Source organism: Anabas testudineus, chromosome 7, assembly GCF_900324465.2.
Source record: "Anabas testudineus chromosome 7, fAnaTes1.2, whole genome shotgun sequence".
In the NCBI taxonomy this organism is placed as follows: Eukaryota; Metazoa; Chordata; class Actinopteri; order Anabantiformes; family Anabantidae; genus Anabas; species Anabas testudineus.
In genome coordinates this window covers 10,097,299-10,119,041 of record NC_046616.1, presented here as the reverse complement: position 1 = coordinate 10,119,041, position 21,743 = coordinate 10,097,299, and the positions used below count along the sequence as shown (strand labels likewise).

General features: G+C 40.4%; 1 protein-coding gene across 1 annotated transcript in view; it reads left to right on the top strand.

Moving 5' to 3' along the window:
- The window catches only part of LOC113166803 (forkhead box protein J3-like), a 44,463-nt gene extending 23,641 nt beyond the window's left edge, over positions 1-20,822 (top strand). Inside the window, exons 5-13 of the mRNA XM_026366969.1 lie at positions 2,191-2,274; positions 5,081-5,182; positions 8,265-8,423; positions 12,362-12,575; positions 14,577-14,843; positions 16,043-16,144; positions 17,574-17,846; positions 18,222-18,314; positions 18,757-20,822. Coding sequence (XP_026222754.1) covers positions 2,191-2,274; positions 5,081-5,182; positions 8,265-8,423; positions 12,362-12,575; positions 14,577-14,843; positions 16,043-16,144; positions 17,574-17,846; positions 18,222-18,314; positions 18,757-18,878 — 1,416 coding nt within the window. The 3' untranslated portion in view covers positions 18,879-20,822. The remainder of the gene's footprint in view (positions 1-2,190; positions 2,275-5,080; positions 5,183-8,264; positions 8,424-12,361; positions 12,576-14,576; positions 14,844-16,042; positions 16,145-17,573; positions 17,847-18,221; positions 18,315-18,756) is intronic.
- Positions 20,823-21,743: the final 921 nt, after the last annotated feature.

Here is a 21,743-nt window from a genome sequence, read left to right as displayed (position 1 = left end):
CGCTGAAGTGCTGCATGTGTGCGCACACTTGTGCATCCGAAGACACCCATGCTCGGTTGTTCTCTTTCTTTGCCTCACACATGCACACGCAGAGTCTGCACTTAAAAGCAATTTGTAGGTCCATAACCGGCTGTGCTGAATGCCTAATGCCGGTTTCTGTGTTTTCTGTGGCTCTTCCGATATTGATTCTGCCAAGTAATAATGTGGTACAGGGAGTAATGAATAATAAGTATATGTGGGTACACTCCTTCAGATGCGGGGCCGTTCACGCATCTGTTATGCTTTATTAGGCCCCGTTTCACTCTCTCTCTCACACACACAATCAGCTTTAGGAAGGAGGAAGCTTTAGATATGTTTCACAACGGCTACTCCTGTACTTAGGAAGCAGAGTAGCCGCGGCCACTTTAGCAGTGCACGGTTGATAACAACAATTTGTCAAGTCTTTGTTTGTGCTGAATCGAAGGAATTGCTCAGACAGGGAAACTATATAATTACAGCTGATCACTGAAGCCTGTCATTACAAGAGGTTTTAATAGAAGCTCAAATGTGTGCATTTCAACTCATCACAAGGTTAATGTGAGGAGTAATCCACCACTTTTACAAAAACTGACAAGCACCTTCTATGGGTGCTCAAAACTCGGCTCGTTTTGTTTGGTGGGGGGGGGGGGGGTAGAGGAAGGAGTTTCTCTAGGCTGGAGGGATTTTGGAGCCATTGAAAAATGAATTAGGGGGAAGAAGGTTTAAATAATTCAAAAAAAAAAAAAAATCGGCTTCGGCTTGAGTGGAGGCCTATAGTCTGCAAAGACACAGAGAGCGGCTCCCCCCTGATTAGCCTGACTTGGACCTGACCAGCACCTTAATTCACACCATGGATCGAAGTGGTCGATACCCCAGCGTGGGGGGAGGTCATCTGTGTGTGGAGAAGTTGAATGTACATGCTCTGTCTGTAGCCAAAGAGAGAGGGGAGAAGCTAAATCATGCATGTGCTAACGTTAATTGGCTGTGTACTGTTCAGTGATGTGGGACTGAGAGACAGGGAGAGGAGAAGAGGCCAGGATGGAGGAGGTGGAGGAGGGAGACGTTGTTGAGAGACGAGCCGTGTGTGTGTGTGTGTGTGTGCTTGTGTGTGTGTGGCCTACTAGACCTCCTGAATTCAGTTTGTAGCTTTGGACCTCCTTGGGAGGGAAGAGGAAAAATGAAAGAGGAGGAAAATCCGACCATGAGGAAATCAAGGACCTAAAAGCAATTGATTTCCTCATCTCTCATTGTATGTGTTTATTTTGGAGGTTGCTCTGTTTTAACATTGTCTACCTAAAGGATTTTAGTGCATTTTCTTGGAAAAAGAAGCAGGAGCATGCACCACAGAAAAACTAAACCTAGAGGAAATTGATTGGATGCAGAGCTGGAATAACAACAGATACATTGGTTTTATCTGATGCAAGGCAGATCCATCTCCCGCACTTTTTTTCTTCTTAGTGACACTTTGCTAGCACCATTAGGGGATCTGGAGCCTTGTTCCTCTAAAGTTAGAGAAACTTATTGTTATCTATAATAGATATCAGAATCTCATGAAAAAGTAGTAGACAATGTGAAATGGCGATGTGTCTGGAGAGTTTAAACTGATAATAAAAATAATTGTTAGAAACTGTGTTGAATATACAAATATACGTAGAACTAATCTACATTCTGTATCTGCAGAATCATTCATCAGTCATCAATCAGTTACAGTGTAAGTGCATAAAGTAGTAAGATTGTTTCATTAAAATCTTTTCTATCAGTTTTATTTATTTATTTTTTGACATCACTGTGATTTATGCAATTATTGATTGGGGTATCAGGATTACTCCCAATATAAGAAATGGATTAACAGGTTTATTTTTTAAAATCAACAGATTAAAATAGTGTATCCATAAATGCATTAACAACTGTTTTGTTTGCACGGGTTACTAAACTAGTTTAGCTCTAAAGTTTCCCCCGTCTTCACACTTGACACATCAGGTACACTTATGCATTTTACTTACAGTTAATAGAATATTTTGTGGCTTCTTTTTAGTAAAAGTGAATATTTGAGGGCTTTTTTTCTGCACTGACTGCCTGGTGAAGCTAAACCTTAATTGATAAGTACACAAACAGAGCAGCTGCTATGAAACACAAGGTTTAACTGTGTGTTTTACTGGGATCAATCCTCAGGGTTCCTACTGGGCTATAGACACCAATCCTAAAGAAGACACAGTACCCAGCAGGCCAAAGAAGAGACCACGCTCTGGAGAAAGGGTAAGTAATATAACCATGCCTAAAACAATCCTCTCATTGACACTAGAGCTCTCTTATTTAAGTATTAAACAGACATCTCCACAGTAAATAATGAGTTAAACACATGTTATTTTTGGCATTTGCTGCTGATAAACAATAATCTCCACTTTGCTCTGTGAGCATTGAGGAAATCTTAATAGAAGTAGATCAGACTCTGCATAATGCAAATTAAATGATGTTTAAAGTACTTCAGCAAATTCTGTGTCATTTTAGGGATTCAGTGGTATAAATCTAATCAGTGCTACACAGTGGGCCAACGGTGCCCACATTTCTTGATCAAAGGGACATGGTGTGCCTTCATCGCATTTCAAAAGGGTCTAAGATTTTGGGCTACATCAGTCAAACTAGAAAGAAAGGGCCACAACAATGCTCCAGAAGACCTAACCGCACCTCACTCCATGCTTTACATACTCCCAATGTTCAGTTTTATAGTACAAGCTCCTTAATTTGGGAATGAAAATGGGTTTTGGGACATTTATTGACAGAAGCGGAGGCTATGAATCTGTAACCCTGTATCAACCTGGCGGAATACAGCTGCTGTTCAGTCATTAACCTGAGGATCTGAATAGAAAAGACGATGCGAAGAACACCAGGAGGGAGGGTTGTCGCTACTCGAGCAGAAAAAGGTGCTGAATCAGAGTAACAATCTCCAGTGATGCTCACAGTGAAGTTGGCTGGAGGCAAATGTTAGTGTTAGCAGCTATATTCAGAGCACATTAGCTGATGACTCCACCGATTAAAATGCAATAACTGGGCATTGACCTGTACATTGGACCAAGCAGAAGACCAGCAGCATCTGTGAGGCTCCGGTTTCACAGAAGACCTGTTTGTAGGTATCTTATTATGTTTGTGTCCAGCTGTTGGTCAGACTGCGTTAAACAAAACATGAGTCTTTCATCATTGTGGGACACAACAGGTCATCCTGTCTGTCATTGTTTGAGCATCGTCATCATTATCTTTCTGTGTGTTTCTGTTTGTCTGCTGCTCTTTCCTCTCTGCCTGTACTGCTGCTTTAGCCCTCTCCTCTCCAGGGAATTCAGGCAGGCGTGGAGCGGTAAAGTGCACAATCGCAGTTGTTCACTGGAGGAAAATTTGAGGTAAAAGGCAGAGAAAGAAGGGGGAAATACAAAGATGTGTGATAGAAAGGATGCAGAAAAAAAAAATGGGAAAAAGACATCAAGGTAGAGAGAATGGAGGAAAAAGTCAAGCTGCAAGACGATGGGAGGGAAGAAAGTAAGAGGGGTAAGGAGACGAGGGAGGAGGGAGAGTGTTCTAGGCTTGTGTTCCAGTTAATTACCACAGAAGGCCCCGGGGCTGCCGTTAGACATATTTTCTTCACCAACAATTTTTTTTATTACAAACATTAATTAATTCAGAGCCTTGTCATCTCGTCTTACATGGATGGGCCCTTCGACCCCTTTTCTTACGCCTCACTTGCACTGCTGGCAGACACACTGTGGGCTGTCACATGGGCTAAGGAGAAACAGGGAGGTTTTAAGTGTTAAGATTTATAGCAGCGCCACCGCCTTAAAAAAAAAAAAAAAAAAGGTGGGCTAAATATGTCGTTCTGTTTTCGCTGGGGTTTTGTTGCACTGGGCTACGCGTTCAAAGTCTTTAAAGTCTCGTGATGACAGAGTCTGTGCAAATAAAAAGATTTGGAGTTGGCAGCGAGGCTAAACGTCAGCTGCACAAATGCATTGTGTAAATGTGTGAACAGGAACAGGCAGTGTACACTTTGTTTAGTACCTGCATCACATGTGCCCTTAGCATAATCACTCTTTAATTTGCTGTATGCCTCTCTGTCTGCCTGTCTTTCTGTCCATCACCACTCAATTATCTCAACACCCATTCTTCCTTTTTCCCCACTTCTTCCCCAAGCTCTCCTCACTCCTCTCTTCACCTCTCTGTTGTCTTCTTTTAAGTGCCTCCACCAGGGAACCGACAACCCGTTTTGCTGGGAGTTTATCATAAATTAAAGATTGCATTGTTACCAACCAATCCTCTTACTGTAAGCAGTTTGGGAAGGAAGGCAAGCTGTCTTGAACCCTGAAAGGAGTCAGACAAGGAGAAAAAATATCGTCCTCAATGTATTTATTTATTTATTTTTCATTTTGCATGCATCAATTTGGCCACTCATCGATCTTTGAATACTGTAGTTCCTCATATCCTCACACTCAGTTAACCCTACTTTGGCTCTTTGTGAGGACAGCAAAAAAATGAACTGCTGCTGAATACATTTTAGATATGTGAATAATGCATGAGGATGGCTTGATTTATGTTATCAAGTGCAAGTGATGTGTCCACTTTCCCGGCTGTTTAAGTGTCCAGCAATTTAAATGAAGAGCGCCTCGACTAGTTCACATAGTTGGAGCCTGGGGCATGGCAGTGATTCAGGAGGCTCACTACAGAATCATGAACTTGCAGCATTCAGAAATTTCTCATAACCTTTGTCACATTTCATTTCCTTTCTCATTTTTACCGTCACTCTCCTCTGCATATTTCCAATCACTGGTGAGCACATTTGAAATACTTCTGCATATTAATTAATAGGCCAGACATTACAGTTAATGTTGAAAAAGCCTTTTCACATCTATTCAGATTTGTTTTACTGGAGTTCCACTATTAGGTACTGTGACACATCAAAGGGGTTTGTGCTGGTGATGTACGAGAACAACTGATTATTTTGGTGTAGTCATTGTAAATTGATAAATAATATACTGGATCTTGCACTATTCCATCTCACTCCCGCATCCCGTTCTCGTTGCAGGCATCAACTCCTTACAGCCTGGAGTCAGAGTCTTTGAGAATGGATTGCATCATGTCAGGAGGGGCATCCCCCACTCTGGCTATCAATGCTGTAACCAACAAGGTATGACATCAGCTTGGCATTTATAAAAGGTTTGGTTTTAGCAGTGCCACAGGGACCATGAAATCCAAGATCGCTAGTTGTTATAAAGAACAGTATAACCCAGAGTAATAACACAGGTATGCCACATTTATTTCATGCGTATCTCAGAGAGCAGAAAGAATCCACTTGATTTAAACCTCATTTTAGCTTTTGATGCACATTCAAATAGATTTTTGCACAAAACACTAAACCTCTTTTAGCGTTCGTATGGGCACTTGACTAAAACACAAAGTATGAACCGACCCTGGTGTGTACGAGTTAGTGACATCTAGCAGTTAGGCATCAGACTGCAACCATCAACTGTAACTTTAAGGTGATTACACAGTACTGAGTACCATATTCCATCTCTGCAAACAGATCTCTCTAAAATCCTACTGTAAAACTGATGGTAACTGCACCTTCCAAACCTCCCCAGCAAAGATGCTGGGGAGGTTTGGAAGGTGCAGTTGTCTCCGTGGCCCACAGTCCTGGACGGATTGCTTCCTAATAAGCAGATTCACAATTGTGATTCATATTCAAATAGGAAAGTAGCAAAAAGGGAAAAACCAACACAGCACCTCAAACAAGAAAGGAGAAGTTGCCCCTGCGCAGGTAATACAAATCACTATGGTTACTGCTTTGTTGAAATAAGTTCACGAGGGCACGGTGCAGTTGCTAATATTAGCCAGCTGACTAATTACCAAATAAAATCATTTTCAGAAGTTTATGGATGACATTAAGTCTGAGACGAGACATTCAGAGGGCTCATCGTGGGATGGATCCACAAATACTACAAACAGAATTTTCAGATAGTCCATTTAGGTCTGATGAATATTCATGTGTTAATGATGTGTAATGGTGATTTTGACAAATGAATGAGTCAGTTAGATGTGGTCATTTGTACTTGCTGCTGTGAAAAATGTGTTGAAATTTGTTAGAGCTATAAATAGTACTATCTGGGTATAAGATGTACTTGACTGAAAGCTGCAGCAGAAGGAGTCTCTGTTCTCTCTTTACCATCAGTTTTACAGGTCTTCACTTTCAAACGCAACTTTATGAAATGACACACACACACACACTGACTTAAAAGCTAAACTGGGTGTGACTGTGTGTATGAGGGTCAGAGATCAAACGGTGACTGGGACCTCTGACGCCTGTCTGATCTGGAACACACACACGTACACACACAGACACTGTGATAATGTGTGTTGTGTGACCCCTTCGTCTGACCCCGACCAAAGAGAAAAATTGTCCCAGAGCAGTAGCTCACATAACTCTTTAGTGTTTGGTCTGGACTTGACAGCTTATTCCAGTTTTCCGTCCGGCTCTTTTCACTGATCTTGACTCATACGTTCCAGAATTTGTCAATATGAAACACTTTAGGAATTTGATTGTAGTATTTTTCTCACTGCTATTAGATTTCAAGTGTTCACTTAAGTCCTCTAAATTATGAAGCTTTTCCTTGTTCCAATTCCTTAAATGTGATGACAGCTCTTTCCAATTATATATTGTTGTATAACAATGGGCGGCACAGTGGTGTAACAGTTAGCACTGCTGCCTCACAGCTAGAAGGAACCTGGTTTGAATCTACAGGTGTTTTTCTGTGTGGGATTTGCAGATTCTCCTGTGTCTGTGCAGATTTTCTCCAGCTTCCTTCCACTGTCCAGACATGCAGTTAGGTTAATTCATTTTCAGAATCTCCGAATCTCAATTGGGATTGAAATTGCTTTGTCTTTGATTGTGTCTATCAGTACTTCTAAGGTATCTGGGTGCCATGCTCTATACTTTCATATTATTTTCGTTTATTTCGACAAATGTCTCACCAGTGAGCACCCCTGCTTAAGTATGTCAGTCTTTCTGTAGGAAATAGTAAAACTTGAGTCACCTTAGTCATCACTATACATTTTGAAACAACGATTCAGTGCGAGAAGAGGAATGTTTTGATGATAATGATGCAAATGCAAAACGTCAAAGAAATCCACCCACATCCAGACAGGTGGTGTCCCGTAGGCACAGCACTGCATCATGTTTGGTTACTAATATTCTAATGTTTGTATTGGAGAGGGCCTGTGCTTTTTTCTATAGGATGTTGGGAACCTAGGATAACACAAATAATTTTCCATCAGAAACACTGTTATAGTCATTATTACATTCACATATTTTGTAAGTCTTTATAGAAATTTTCCATTTGACTCTTTTATTCTCTAATTCATAGATGTAAATCTTAATATTCTGTAAACCACACAAACCTTACACATACCCTTGTTACTACAGGAAGGACAATCACAGCTCTCACCACAGATGTCACCAAATCCACTAAAACGGAAATGTTCAAGATAAATGCTTAAACTCACCACTCAACACTTTTTGTGTTGATTATTTTGATGTTCTACAGGATAGAGCACTGCCCCAGAGAGCTTTTACTGTTGTCTTTCCCGAAGGCTATATTTTCACATTTGTCTATACAATTAAAGATAGCCTGGAGGCGATGCTGGCGCTCGGCTTCACAAGCACTGACAGTCAAACAAAACAAGAGAAACATGTTTCAACATAATCCTGAGGCATCGCTTTTAAAAGCAGTGCGATCTGTCACCACTAGACAAAATGCAGTGTACAGTACTTCCTCTGAAGTGAAACTTGTGTCTTCATCGCTGCCAAGCTCTCAGTCAGTAAAGTGAAATTACTTTACTCTGTGGTCTCTCGGTCAAGGCATTTAATCAAAATCACAATGTTTAATTCTTAGGTTCTGGGTTTCCGGAAGAAGCAAGGCTAATTTGCTTTTAGCACTTTAATTTCCATATTTCCCCATGAGTTGTCTCATAAGTTAATGATGCGTGAATAACTTGTTGAAGTGGGTAGTGTTCACTTAAGTCTATAAATTGGTAAATGGACAAAATGTGGGAGAGCAACAAAACAGGCAATGAGGAACAATAAAATCATGAGTCACAGCCTTTGATGGAATTTATATGCTGTATTACCTCAAAACGTCGGCTCTATATAAAACCCTTTATTGTCATGTTAACATGGATCCTGTGTGTGCCTGTGTGTGTGTCTGTGTGTGTAGGTTGCTCTGTATAACCATGAAGCAGAAGGCAGTGAGAGTCCTGGGAGTCTGGGCGGCAGCCTGAGCAACAGTCTTTCCGAGCAGAGTTTGGCGTCTGTCAACCTTAACAACCTGAACACTTCCGTCAGCAGCGGTGGCAACGTACACAGCTACACACCAGTAAGATCTTTTATTTATTTTGAGTGACAGTCTAATGATTGTTACAGGGGAATTAGTTACAGCAGCTGACCTGAAGCTGCTGCAGGACACGTTAGTTCCCACTGTTCGTCTGTTTTTTTATCTTAAAATGACGGATAAAAAAGGAAAAAAAACTGAAATCAAACTAAAATGATTAAATGTTCTGTGTTCACTTGATTCTGATATAATCTGAATGATTCAGACACCGGTCCAGACACTCTCCGCTGGTACAGAAGGTGTCTGCTGCACCCTTAGCAGACTGAGGAGGTGGTAACCAGCTAATGACATGAACACTGGATCTACAGTACACTGCTGAAACTGTCATTTTCTTTTTCAGACTTTGCAATCTAATATATTTTTAGTTGTCTATTGCAGAGCTTATTCATCATGCTTGGATGACATTATACTTCTACTGAACAGATTCAGTGAACAGACATACTCACGACTTTTTTTAGCCTCCGAAAAAAATAATTTCAGTTGTGAAAAACTGTTGCTAAATAGATTTTATTGCTTTGCTGTTTTACTTTGAACAAAAAGAATAAAAAGAGCAATTTCAGATAGCGTTTCCCATCTAGAAATGTATGTGGGCTCCTCTATATTATTACCCCGTCCCGGGAAGATTTTTGTATTTATTATTTCTTCCTTTCAGAGGTGTGGAAATGCGATTGAAAGTGCAGAGTCACTGAAAAAGCGGTTTTGTGTTGGGTATGTTGCATTCATATACACTGATTATTTAGCTTGTGAATTGAATTTTGTTTGCAGCCAACTATCAATACAGTTTGCAGCCCCTCGCACTCCTAAGGGTCAAAAACAGCAGAACACATTCTAAACCTGTGTGAAATGCTGAGGTGCTTCAAGCAAAAATCAAACAGCAGGAAACATCCGAGTCATGCTTTGTGTTTACTGATCATCTTAAACATGTCTGACACATATAAATGATGCCTGACCACTGCAGCATTAGCACAATTGAAACAAAAGGGCACAATTATATCCAGTTAAATGCAGATTAATTCTCCTAATTCTGTTAGCCAGCAATTAAACACTGAGACTGTGCTGTCTGGTTGTTTTGTTTGTTTTCTTTTGTTTTAGAGAGCAGTGTGTGTGTGTGTGTGTGTGTGTGTGTGTGTGTGTGTGTGTTTTGTGTGTGTGTGCGTTTGTTGAGACACTTTCTTATTGTTTATGTCAGGCTTAAGCCAAGAAAGCCAACCAGTAGCCCACCCACCATACTCTCACACACTAACACACTCACCATCATTACATAACCACATTTTTACTCCATCCATACTGCACATGCACAGACACAATCAAGGCTTTCCCATGTCGTCTACTGTTTTGGTGCCTACGGTCTTGGCCGGTGCAAAGTAAACGGCTCCAGACTTGGCAGGCCGCTGACAGACTGAGACATATTGGGCCAGATTTTACACTGGCTGTTTGAATGATTCCTCACCCTTCAGAAAACAAGGTCCTTCTGCTATTTGAACTCATTAATCTCAATGTGTGAGATGACAATAAGTTTTTATGAAGGAGCGACTAGTTTTGCCAGATTCCATCTGTCCGGACGTGAACTGCTCCCTGTCTCAGTTTTGACTTTATGTTTTTTTAGCCATTCCAGTGATGACTTGTGTTGCTTTAAAGTTTAAGCTAACCTGAAAACTGTATTTATAGCACAACCTTAAATACGTTACATTCTTGTTAACACATTATGTTAAGAACTAGACTTTTGCTGGTCAAAGGTCAAGGTCGCAGAACTTCATGACATCTACCACCAAGGTCCAACTTGACTCATTCTTGCTTCTAATGAATATTAAAATTAAAAAACTGAATAATTTGACCTCTTTTAGTCTTAAAATGAAGCCATGTGAATGGTTTGAGGGGGAAATGTCTACTGTACTTTTAACAGCACATTGACATCTGAAACACGACGGCACTTGAGCAAAACGACATTCATTCTCCTGGGGGATAAACCTTTGGGGAAACTCAAAGGATTTGTAAATGAGTTTTATTCAGTGCATCCTATTATGCCCATGTTTCTGTAACAGCTTGATTTCCCCGCTATGGTGATTAAAGTTTGAAAGACGTACATATTCGTCAACGTGTTTGTCTGTCCCTTTAAGCCAAATATAATACAATTTTAAAGGTCCACCTCAGTTTAAAAACATTTGGTCCAAAATTACAGGAGCGCTGAAAAATCCCAACTCTTCATTATTTCTTCCTTGTAACAGCTGCTCACCTTTTTACCATCAATCACTTTTCCCCGCTCACCTCCCACCTGCATTAGCAAAGGTCAGTGCAATCTCATCTCGTTAACCTCTCATTTCTGGAGGCCATCTTTTGTTTTCCTCCTCCCCGCATCACCCCCTCGCCCTCCTCCCCCATTGTTTCAGACCTCATCTGTGGTCTAGTCCAGTGGGATCAGAGTTAGTTCTGCCTCATTACCTGGTGCAGGTGATACCCTTCTGACTGACGGTGATTACTGGTGGCATCACTGGCAGAGATCTCAAAGGCACCAAGAGAGTCGATGAAAAGGCTCCCATTACTGGGTAGAGGTAGATGTGTGGAGGATGTGTCATACTAAGTTGGCTTATATTTGCGGAGGCACACTGATCACAGCAAATTGCTTGTGTTTGCTGGGTGGATGGTGAGGAAGATGACAGCTGGGATGAGATGATTGAGGGTGGAGGAAGACAGGCTGCATTCACAATATGAGATGAGAAATTTGAAGCACTGTGTTTTGTTTTGTGTGTTTATAGGAAAAGAAATGAGTGCCAGCAAAGATTTTCTCTTAATTGCATGAAATTGAATTTGGTATGATCATGACACTGTATGCCTGAAGTGAAAACAAGATTTGTAGAATTAATTAATGTTGAAATTCAATTTGAAAGACATCGTTTGACATCAAATTAAATTCTTTGCAAAGGAATGTGATTATTATTGGATTTTAACGGCAATGATGCACTCTCAACTGAATTTCTTGTTTCTTGAATTAGATTCACAACGTAAAACACTGTTGACTGACAGGCAGTGGTCAGTGCAGACAAAAATCACACACACACACGCACATATATATATATATATATATATATGTATATATATATATATATATATATATATATATATATATATATATATATATATATATATATATATATATGTATTAATGCAATATACTACTAATGCAAAATAAGCCGCCATATGTCAGACTGGCCAATATAAACAAAAGACTGAGTTGGGCAAAAGCACAGACATTAGACATGCAAGATTGGAAGACTTATCTGTAGACAACACCTTCTAAGTTTGAGGTCTTTGGATCCAACAGAAGAACATTAGAGGAGAACATGTGAGACGCAGAACAAATGAAAAGATGCTAGAACAGTGCTTAGTACCTTTAGTCAAGCATGGTGGAGGCAGCATGATGGTCTGGGCGTGCTGTGGAAGATTGAAGAATTTCCATTGAAATCATTATTTGTAACTGAAAATGTCAGAGTTTGCTATATTTCCTATTCAGACTAATTTCATTATTCAGTTGTGTGTGAATGTGTTTTTAAACGTATTCTCATATTTATCAAATATTGTATATCACAGCTTAACCCTAAAATGGTAAGTGGCCAACTAAAATGGTGTAAGATTGAATTTACCAGGAACATGCACTATTGTAATGGCTACATTGGTGGTTTAGTGAGTGATGTTGCATATTGTGGTGTTAGAAGTTGAACCAGGATTGGCTTTTCTTGTTGGACAATGCTGTTGTTCCTCTGTGTCTGGAACCCCACTGTACAAGCGCTACAGCCTTATTGGTCTCAATGAAACGAATCAGGAGACCTTTCTCGGGCTTTATTGTATTTTTCTGAAACCAATACCTTCACTGATTTTCTCATTTGTCTGCCCGTCTCTTTTCTCTCCCCTTTCTGTCTGACTTGAAGGTGAGTAGCCACTCAGAGTCTTCGCCCCAGTCATTGAGCCTCCAGCAGCCCGCCCAACCTCCCCCACCTCCCCCTCCACCTCCACAGCCCCAGTATGGTTTACCCGTCCCAGAGTCACGGGACAAGCAGCTCTGTTTCTCTGACTTCGAGGACCTCAGCGCTTCTTTTCGCAGTCTTTACAAGTGTGTCTTTGAGCAGTTCTTCTCACAACAAGGTGAGTACCAAGCCTGATTTCGTATGTGGTTCAGTGTGAATCTGATCATGTGTGTGTATCCAACATCATGTTAACAGATAAAAAGAACTTGTAAATCTGATGTCAGGCTTCATGCTCATAATTAACTGTCGATCTGGAGCTCACGTTCAATTGAAAGGATTTAACATAGCTTCCACAGCAGTTAAAGCATTCGCGTATTAACCCCACCACACACTACTCCTACTCTATTGTATTTTAATAAACAAACAATCAGTTGTTCCGCATATCTGCATTTTATGGCTCGCTCAGTCAAATGAGTAAAGGCAATTAAGAGGAAGAATTCAACAGAAGGAGAAAAAAAACCTCACAAACACATCTGCAGTCGAGCAGAGCAAAGGGTTCTGCTTTGATAGCAGCTAATTAGATTAGTTCTAAAGTTTGTGAAGCATCTCGCTAATTGCTTCCTAAAGCTTTCAGGTCACCAGGCCTCCTCCCACTTGGACTCCCCCACCGTCCCACCACCCTCCTATCACCTTCTCTCTCTCACTTTCTTCCCCCATACACATCCATGTATGTTCTGTAACTGAGGAGATTGATGCGCTCTGCTGAGCTCTGCAACTGCTGCTGGGATTCACCCTCTGACAAGGTCCCCTTCAATTTGTGGTCAGGGGTGCGCACACAGAAGAGATAAGACAATGAGACTACTGAAATAAAAAAAAAAAAAAAGATATAACAAAGAAACCTAGAAACAAAATGAAGACGAAAATAGGTTGAGTGGATCCTTGAAAGGGTCCCTTAAGGGTGAGACCAAGCAGGAAAGCAGCCATTGTATTTGAAAATTTGCATCCCATCTCCTCGTTTGAAAAACCTCATTGAATCCAGGACCACACGCCTGGACCAAACTAACTTACTTAGGTGGTAAGGTTTTAAATGATTAGTTAGAAACAACTGATTTTACACTGTACTGCTACGTTCCTTTTTGTCAAATTCAAATCAAAGGATTTAAATAAAAGGGCCGCGTTTCAGTACAAAACCACAAGTGTTCATGCAAGAATTGTCAGTGCTCACCTCTTATCATCCATACAATAAGTTATGAAGGAAAAGCAAGTCCAAGACAGTTATAAGCTGTATATACACTTCCCGCAAATAAACAGATAAAATAATGGCTGTAAAGCATTTGCCAGAAAAGAACTGAATATACACATAGCATAGGCAATGAAGGAAATTGAATCAAAAACACACAAGCACACAAGCAAGTAGAGTATAATGACTCCCTTACGGCAGCAGTGAAAATTCAGTCAATGTAATGCACAATGCAGCATCATCTGACAGTATCCAGTAAGTAGCGGCCGACTTTACAGTTTCTGCAGCCAGTAGGGGACATAAAACACACGTGCTGAACCTGTGCATTCAAGAAACTGCCTTTGATAAGAATCATCTGGGGGTTGTCAGTCAAATGAAATATAACATCTGTAACACAAGTTGAAGACGTGTGTTGACGACATATATCAGACAAAGAGATTTTCATAATGAGCAACTGACCCGAACTCATTACATTGTTTAGGGTTACTTATTTTTGGAAACAGTACAATATTGCAAGATTCCCAAATTATGGTAATTTGATGAGAACTGAAAATGAGAGGAGAACTTACATTTCCAAAAAGTAGAAAATATGTTGAGTAGCTTACTGCATAATGTATTATACAACCTGTAATTATCTTAATACATAGTTACCCTGTGAACAGTCAAATCTCTCAAAACAATGTGTTTTTTAAGTGTTGTATTATTATTATGATCAAATTATTGCATTAAACAATAAGTGAGAATGACTGGGAATAAATACAGTATGTGTGGAGACAAGGGAAATGCCTTAGTTGAATGAAAAGAGTAAGGTGAGATGGATAGCAGTGCATTTCCTTCACACCGAGCCTCCAATTTAGTTTCTGTTTCTTGTTTTCTTCCTTGCTTTTTTTTAACCTTTAATATTTTATGCTGTTTTTTTGTTTTTTGTTTGTTTCTCAGCAGGTTTAATGGGGATGGCAAGTGACTCCAGCCATCAGTCCCGGACTGCCTGCTCTTACCAGCACTCTCCTAGTGCGGGAAGCAGCAGCAGCGGCCACCACCACCAACACAACCACGGCCAGTCGTCGCATCACACACACCACCCTCAGCAGCACCTCTCCCCTCACACCACCCACAGCCAGCACCAGGCGCACGGCCAGCATGGGCAGCACCAGCAGCACCCATCTCTCTCCCACCAGAGTCACACTGGACAAACCTGCCCAACAGGTGAGAACAGGAACATAGTTCATTGCTAGTGCTGCTGCACATTACACAACAATACAATACAATACAATACAAGCAAACCTGGTAGTTACTTCACTTTGTGGGTAGGAATCACAGTGGCCGTCTTCACACAATGTGTTGATGTTCCCAAGTCATTAGCAGGTTTACCTGTTTCCCATTGATGCTGTGAATGAAGTATTAGAAGGAGATTGTACCAAAACCATGAAATCAGAGCAGAAACGTATTCCCAATATTTTGTAGTTGATAAATTTATTCAAACTCTAAGATTCAATGGAGTGAAACGGATAAATTGACGTTCAAAGTGTAATGTCTTAAACGTGCCATCAGCAGTAAGCCAGAAATTTGCTGTGACCTTTTTACTAATTCTTGTTAAAGGAACCCACAGAGTTTATGATTCACTTTCCTGTTTTCTATTGATGCAGCACAGTACCAAACAGTGATTCTACTTGTGCTGACTCTCAAAGCCACTCTGGTATAAATGTAATACACCTAACACATCAGAATAGTTTTGTCTTTGCACAGACACATTGAATTTATATTATACATACTCCTCTATACATTCCCAGAGCATTTGATATTATGAGTCTGGGCTGATACAAACAGGCATCTCCGAGGCTTCTCTGAGGCTTTTCCTCCACATATTCCCAGTCTTTGTTTTTTCCCTTCCTCTGTGTCTCTGCAACACAGCTCTCAGGCCAGAGAAAAGAACTATTCAGACATTATTTATCTAGGTTAGTATTCTCCTCAACCAAGCTGAGGATGAATGAAAGCAATCCCTCTGTCTTTGATCCCTGGACTGAGAATGTATTGTTGTGGTGAGGGTGGTGAAAAGCATTTTTTTTTTTTTTTCCAAACGCTGAGCTGAGCCTGATGTTTTTCGGTGTGGAGTCACGCCACCTTGTGGTTAATCGTAGAAATGAGACTGAGATAAATTTGAAAGTTGTCTCAGATTTTGACTTGTGCAACATTTTATTGACCAAACAACTGAGTCATCATCAAAAATAATCTGCAGCTTAACCGAGTGTGAAACTAGTCATCAATTTCACTTCTAATTCATTTACGTTTTATAAATTGACAAGAAATTGCAAATGGTGTGTGTGTGTGTGTGTGTGTGTGTGTGTGTGTGTGTGTGTGTGTGTGTGTGTGTGCGTGCGTGTGTGCGTGCGCGCGCTGTCTCCCAGGCATGTCATCAGACTGGTACCCCAACCTGGACTGGCTGAAGGAGAGCTGCCGCATTGCTACCAGCTACAACTGGGCTGACGTTGACCTGTCCCCATTTCAAGGTAACACACACACACACACACACACACACACACACACACACCTCAAACAGTCCTGTTGCCATCAGTGTGAACAGAATGTGAAATGAACATTGATAGTGTTGTGCTGCAGCCTGTTTGGACACATTGATAACTGATCAAATTCTGACAGTTTCGCTGTTATTTTGATGAAACCATTAGGATTCCTCTCTCTACACTTTCATATAAACTTGCCCTTGAGGCACAAATTTATAATATCCAGTGTTGTATTAGTACTGGCCTTATAAAAGACATTATCCTGCATCTTAGTGGTTGCCAGTCTGTGTTTTCTCTCTTTCACACACACACACACACAAACACACTGCCCCCCTTCTTCCCAGTTGTATGATGTGAATAATCCAATTAGGCCCCGGCTCAGCCTCTTATCACGGTCAGCGCACAAAGCCAGCAACATCCACACACGATGGATTATGACGGCTGGTCTTATAACACAAAGGTCCCGCTGCCTTTCTCTCTCGTCCTGCAGCGCTTGACCTCCCTCACACCACCGTAATGCCATCCTCCACCGTCCCTGGCTCGCCTCCAAAGAGCAGGGACCAAGCCCCTTGTGTCTGTCGCAGCCAAACACAAGCCGTATGAATTAGGTCTTGAGAAATATCAGAGGACAGTTTGTTGAGTGTAAGCTTAGCAGTGTACTTGTTAGAAATAAAGGTGGTACAGGTTCATGTCCATCGGGTAGTTTCAGATGTGAACAGGTATATTGTTAGGAAAGCAATGTACTGTGGCTTATAGGTAAGGATAAACAATACTGACAGCAAAATCCTAGTGATGGCATGTACTGTATATACGATATGTAATTTAGATTTTATTTGTTGCATTATAATAGTAAAATAGTTTTAGCTAATAACTTTATTAGCTAGTTTTATTATTGCTTTTATATAAAACTGTGGAACAACACTGGGCTTTATGGATTTAAGAAGCAAGATCAAGACAGTTGTTAAATAAAACATTAGTATGCATCCCAACAACAGGGATTATGTTAGCAAGGTATTTCATCTCATGTTATCTGCATTCATCTTTAATCTATTCATTGACCTTATAAATCCCAGAGCCCAAGGAATGCACTGTTCACAACATCACATTATTTTATATAGTCAAGATCCTGAAATGCCATGTCTGATACATCCTGTGGATAAAATCATGCATAAAACACCTACAGCCTTATATTTGTTGATATTGTGCCGTCAAAGAAAATGGCAACTGTAATTTACTATAATAGTTCACACTCAGAGTGTGATGTAACTTCAACAATTGCAGCAGTCACATATCAAAGGTGAAGGTGTGAAATAGTGAGAAGTAGAAATTTTGGTATATTTTCTTATCAGCTAACTTTGAAGATGCTCAAAGAGAAACTTCGTGATGTGCGTCTTTGTTTCCTCTACCTCTCTGTCAGGTCTGAAGGAGAGCATGCGACAGGCTGAGCTCAACAACTGGTCGCTGGACCCTGCCCAGATGGCCGACCTGTGTTCCTCCATTAACCAGTTCTTTACAGCCACTGGGGTCATCCCCCCACAGGGGGCCCCTCATCCGCAACCTCAGGCTCAACACCCGACACCACCAGGGGCACCACAGCATCCGGTTCAGCCGCACAGGGCGATGCACCCAAAGGCCAGCCAGCATAATCAGCACGGGCAACACAACCAACATAACCAACACATCAGCACGGGTCAGCATGCACATATTGAGGGTTCTTATTAATTTGCAGTTTCTTGCTGTGTCAAGGGCTGAAACTTTGTGCTATGTAGCTGTAATACATTCTCCTTAATCTGCCATTGTTTTCCCATTTTACACTGTATTTACAATAGATTTATGAGTTTTGTCAGGCTCATGGCAACTGGAGTAAATACATGAAGACAGGCAGATATTTCACCAGTGGGAAATCAGCTGAGTGGCAGCAGATTCTGTAGGATTTCTCAAGCTTAGCATTAGACACGAGTAAAACTGTGTGTGCTCATTGTAACAACTCTGCATGACACATATTTGTGTGTGAAAGCTGGATACTCATCTGACAGTCAGTGTCCTTTTGTCTCTGTTCCCACAGGGAACATGTACATGGACTCGAGACAGAACATTTCCTCTCTAATGTGCCCACCAGGATACCCCCACATGGGCAACACTGCTCCCTCCATGACAGGTGCATTTTGAGGTTCTTCTACTTTACTGGAGTCTCCAGTTCAGAGGGAAAGGGGTTTACTTTTTACTCCACTGCAATTATACAGCTTTAGTTTTCTCACACGTATTCTTATAAATGTATAGTCAAGTGATGAATGATGCTGTAACATTAAGGATTAACCAGCTGTCAGTATTAAAGTGGTTCAAATCATAGTAGCTCCCAGCTTTGCTGTTCTTGTTCCACACCGCGCCATTACAGTAGCTCAGATTTTTTTATTATTATTATTATTTTATTCCGAATACATCAGACACTGTTAAACTGTTTTCACGGGTTGAGTATTAAAGTAAACTTAGTCAAACTGGTGGAGTACCTTTATTTTTATTCTTTTAAAATTCTCTTAAGGAAGTTGCTTTAAAGCTTCTTTAAGGTTCTGAGTCTCACCCCCTTCTTCCTCCATGTCCAGGTCACCACAGCCAGCTGAGCCAGCAGCAGCAGCACACGCTTCCCCCGGGACACTTCCAGGTGAGACGTATGCTCGCTGCAGACGACATCCAGGACGACTTCGACTGGGACTCCATTGTCTAAACTGAGCCGTCATTTGAACAGAGGTATAAAGAGAGAGACTGGAAATGAGAGGGAGACACACAGATGATGCATGAACACATGCACGGTATGGAACTAGCCAACCTGCCTGTTTTACCAGTGTGAAAAATAACAGAAGACAATCCAACAGAAAACAAAAGGAAAATAATTTTTTTAATTGCTGGCCTTTTTTTCTGATACAAGTGTATGATGACTCTAAAGACAATCAAAAAAATGACACAAACAGGAATTGGACCAAGCCAACATGTAAACACACATCGTCCAAAGCAAAAGGACGTCTGAAGCTCTCTGAATTGTCTCATGTTGTGTCCGCCATTGCCAACAGGGTTATAAGTCACCAAAGTGTAGTTTGTATTGTCTGTGAATTCTTTCCTTTTGCTGTTCTTCATTTTTTGCTTTTTCCAGCTATAACTCGTGACCCATGTCTGCAAACATTTTAGCACCTGTGGCGCAAAATAAATCCAAACCTTGCCCTCTCCAAACTCCCTGCAGTAAATAATCCACATATTCCACAGGTCAAAATGTTTATTTGATTTTCTCCTCTTCTTTGTTTATCCAAATACAGAGCACTTTTTTACTTGAAGGATAAAGTAATGATGGGGCATGTTCAATTTGAATTAGTAATTATTGAGTAGAGCACCACCTGGTGGTTAAAACAGACACCATTTTGCTTCCTCTGCCTAAAAAATATTTCTATGCACCACAACCGGTACTTTCTTTATCTGTGTTCTGTCACATTAGATTCAGGTTCTTCAGTTTTTACAGTTTGTGCCCATGTTACTTGTTACTTTTGTGTTTGTGGAACAGTCCATAAAGCCATGCTCTCAGGGTGTTACATTCATAAACATCTTCACATCTCTGCCATTGAACTTCTCTAAATGTGAAGAATGTGTGTGTTGTAAGGTGCTGTCAATGTTCGCTTCCTGTTGGTGAACAGCGAGTGTCAAAGTGACTGTGCTCCAAAGGTTTCAAAACTTAATGTGTCATCTTATAAGCTAACTCATGGTATACTGTGGAAAAAGCATTTCAGTAGCTCAAACAACAGCCACTAATTAAATTGAGAACGGGACACTGGCTAGACTTGGACTTTGTAACAATAACACATAATTTTCTAAGATATAATTCCGTTTTTCAATGTTGAATCATTTTTGGGAACATGCATATCAAGTATGACTATTTAAAGAAGGCTGACTGTGAATTTAAGATGTCTCATTTTGGTAGGAGAAGAGCAGTTTTTGCACAACAGCAAGGTTGACAGCGTCTAGTGACTGAGAAAAATATAAGATTTTTATTTCTTGGTTTTAAAAGACATTTAAAAAAAAAAAAGTAGATCAGCAAAGGAGCAAAGACAAAGCAAAGTTTCAGCCTTTTTTTTTTTTTTACTGTGATGTTTAATTTTGTCTGTGTATGTGTGTATAGTCCTCTCTGATTTCCTTTAGCATACAGCTCCATACAGCTAAAAGAAAAACCACATAAGAAACAAATACTTTTTGTATTAAGTGAGTACACAGTGAAATATGGGACCTTAAAGTGCTCTTTGGCTTGGAAGATCTTGGTGATTGTTCAGATGGTCAAAACAAGGTCTCACTGTAGAAAAAAAGAAAAATACTCTTTATTATTGCCATTAAATGCTGTATTACAGTGACCAGCATATATATAAATATATATATCTCGTGTGTTTGTGTGTTGTTGTCTTTGTAAATAACAGTATGTTACTCCTTTGTTTGACTGATAAAAACAAAACCGCAAATGACGAGAAAGTATTTTGTTATTTGTCCTTCAGGAGACACAGTATGTAAATACCGTCGGTATATTGTAAATAAGTGATAAAAAAATTGCCATTGGCGTTTTGTGTGTCATAAATAATCTGTGTATGGCAGTTCAACAGTTACAATCTGTTTAAGTGTTTATTAAAATGTCATTGACCATTTTTACTGCGCTAACCTCGTATCCTCTGTCTTTATTTCATCAGCTGTTGGCAGGTGTGCATGTTCGAAACTTTTAATGATAACAGATGCGTTGCTGTGCAAAGTGTTGCATTTTGTAAAACTGTTAATAGGGGTCCATGTAAAATGAAACGAAACTGAGGGGCCGTTAATTTTAACTGTTACGATAACGTTCTATTTCTCTGCTCTGTGTTGTTTTGACCTTTGCAGCTTGTTGTCCAACAGGTGTCAGCCTGGTGCCAAGCAGCTTCAGTTCATGTAAACTCACCCATAGACCACCCATGCCCGCTTGTGTGAAAGTCACACAATGTCCTAACTGTATTTTCGGCTCCTTTTCGTTGGGAAAACCTGGTAAAAAGCAGCTCTCTCTCTCTCTCTCTCTCTCTCTCTCTCTCTCTCTCATGTTGCTGTCTGTCAGCCACTGTGTGCCGCCTCTGTTCTTTGCAAGAGCAAGATTAATGATAGAAGAGATCGGTCCACATGCATTACATCTGTTTGTTTCATTCATTGTTTTGTTTTTTTTTAAATTTAGTCCTGCTATAGATTTATAGGTAACACCTAGTGAAACTCTATTCAGTCGTAAGAGAGCCCTCCTCATGTATATAAATAGATTTGCCAAAACATTAGATAGGCTTCTTAATATAACACACTCCAGTGTGTCTCCACCACCCACTTTGACCTCAATAATAAACAGATAGTAGATTTATCACCTTTCTAAAAGTTTTCAACAAGAACTGGGAAATTATAACCTTATAAAAGTAGAGTTTACTGCTTATTAGGCTGCATTAGCTTGTACAGGTGTATCAAATAAAATGGCCTGTGAGCGTAAGTCAACGCTCTATTTATCTGTGTTTCCAAGTGAGTTTGTGTGTGTGTGTGTTCTGCTGATATTGGACTGGCT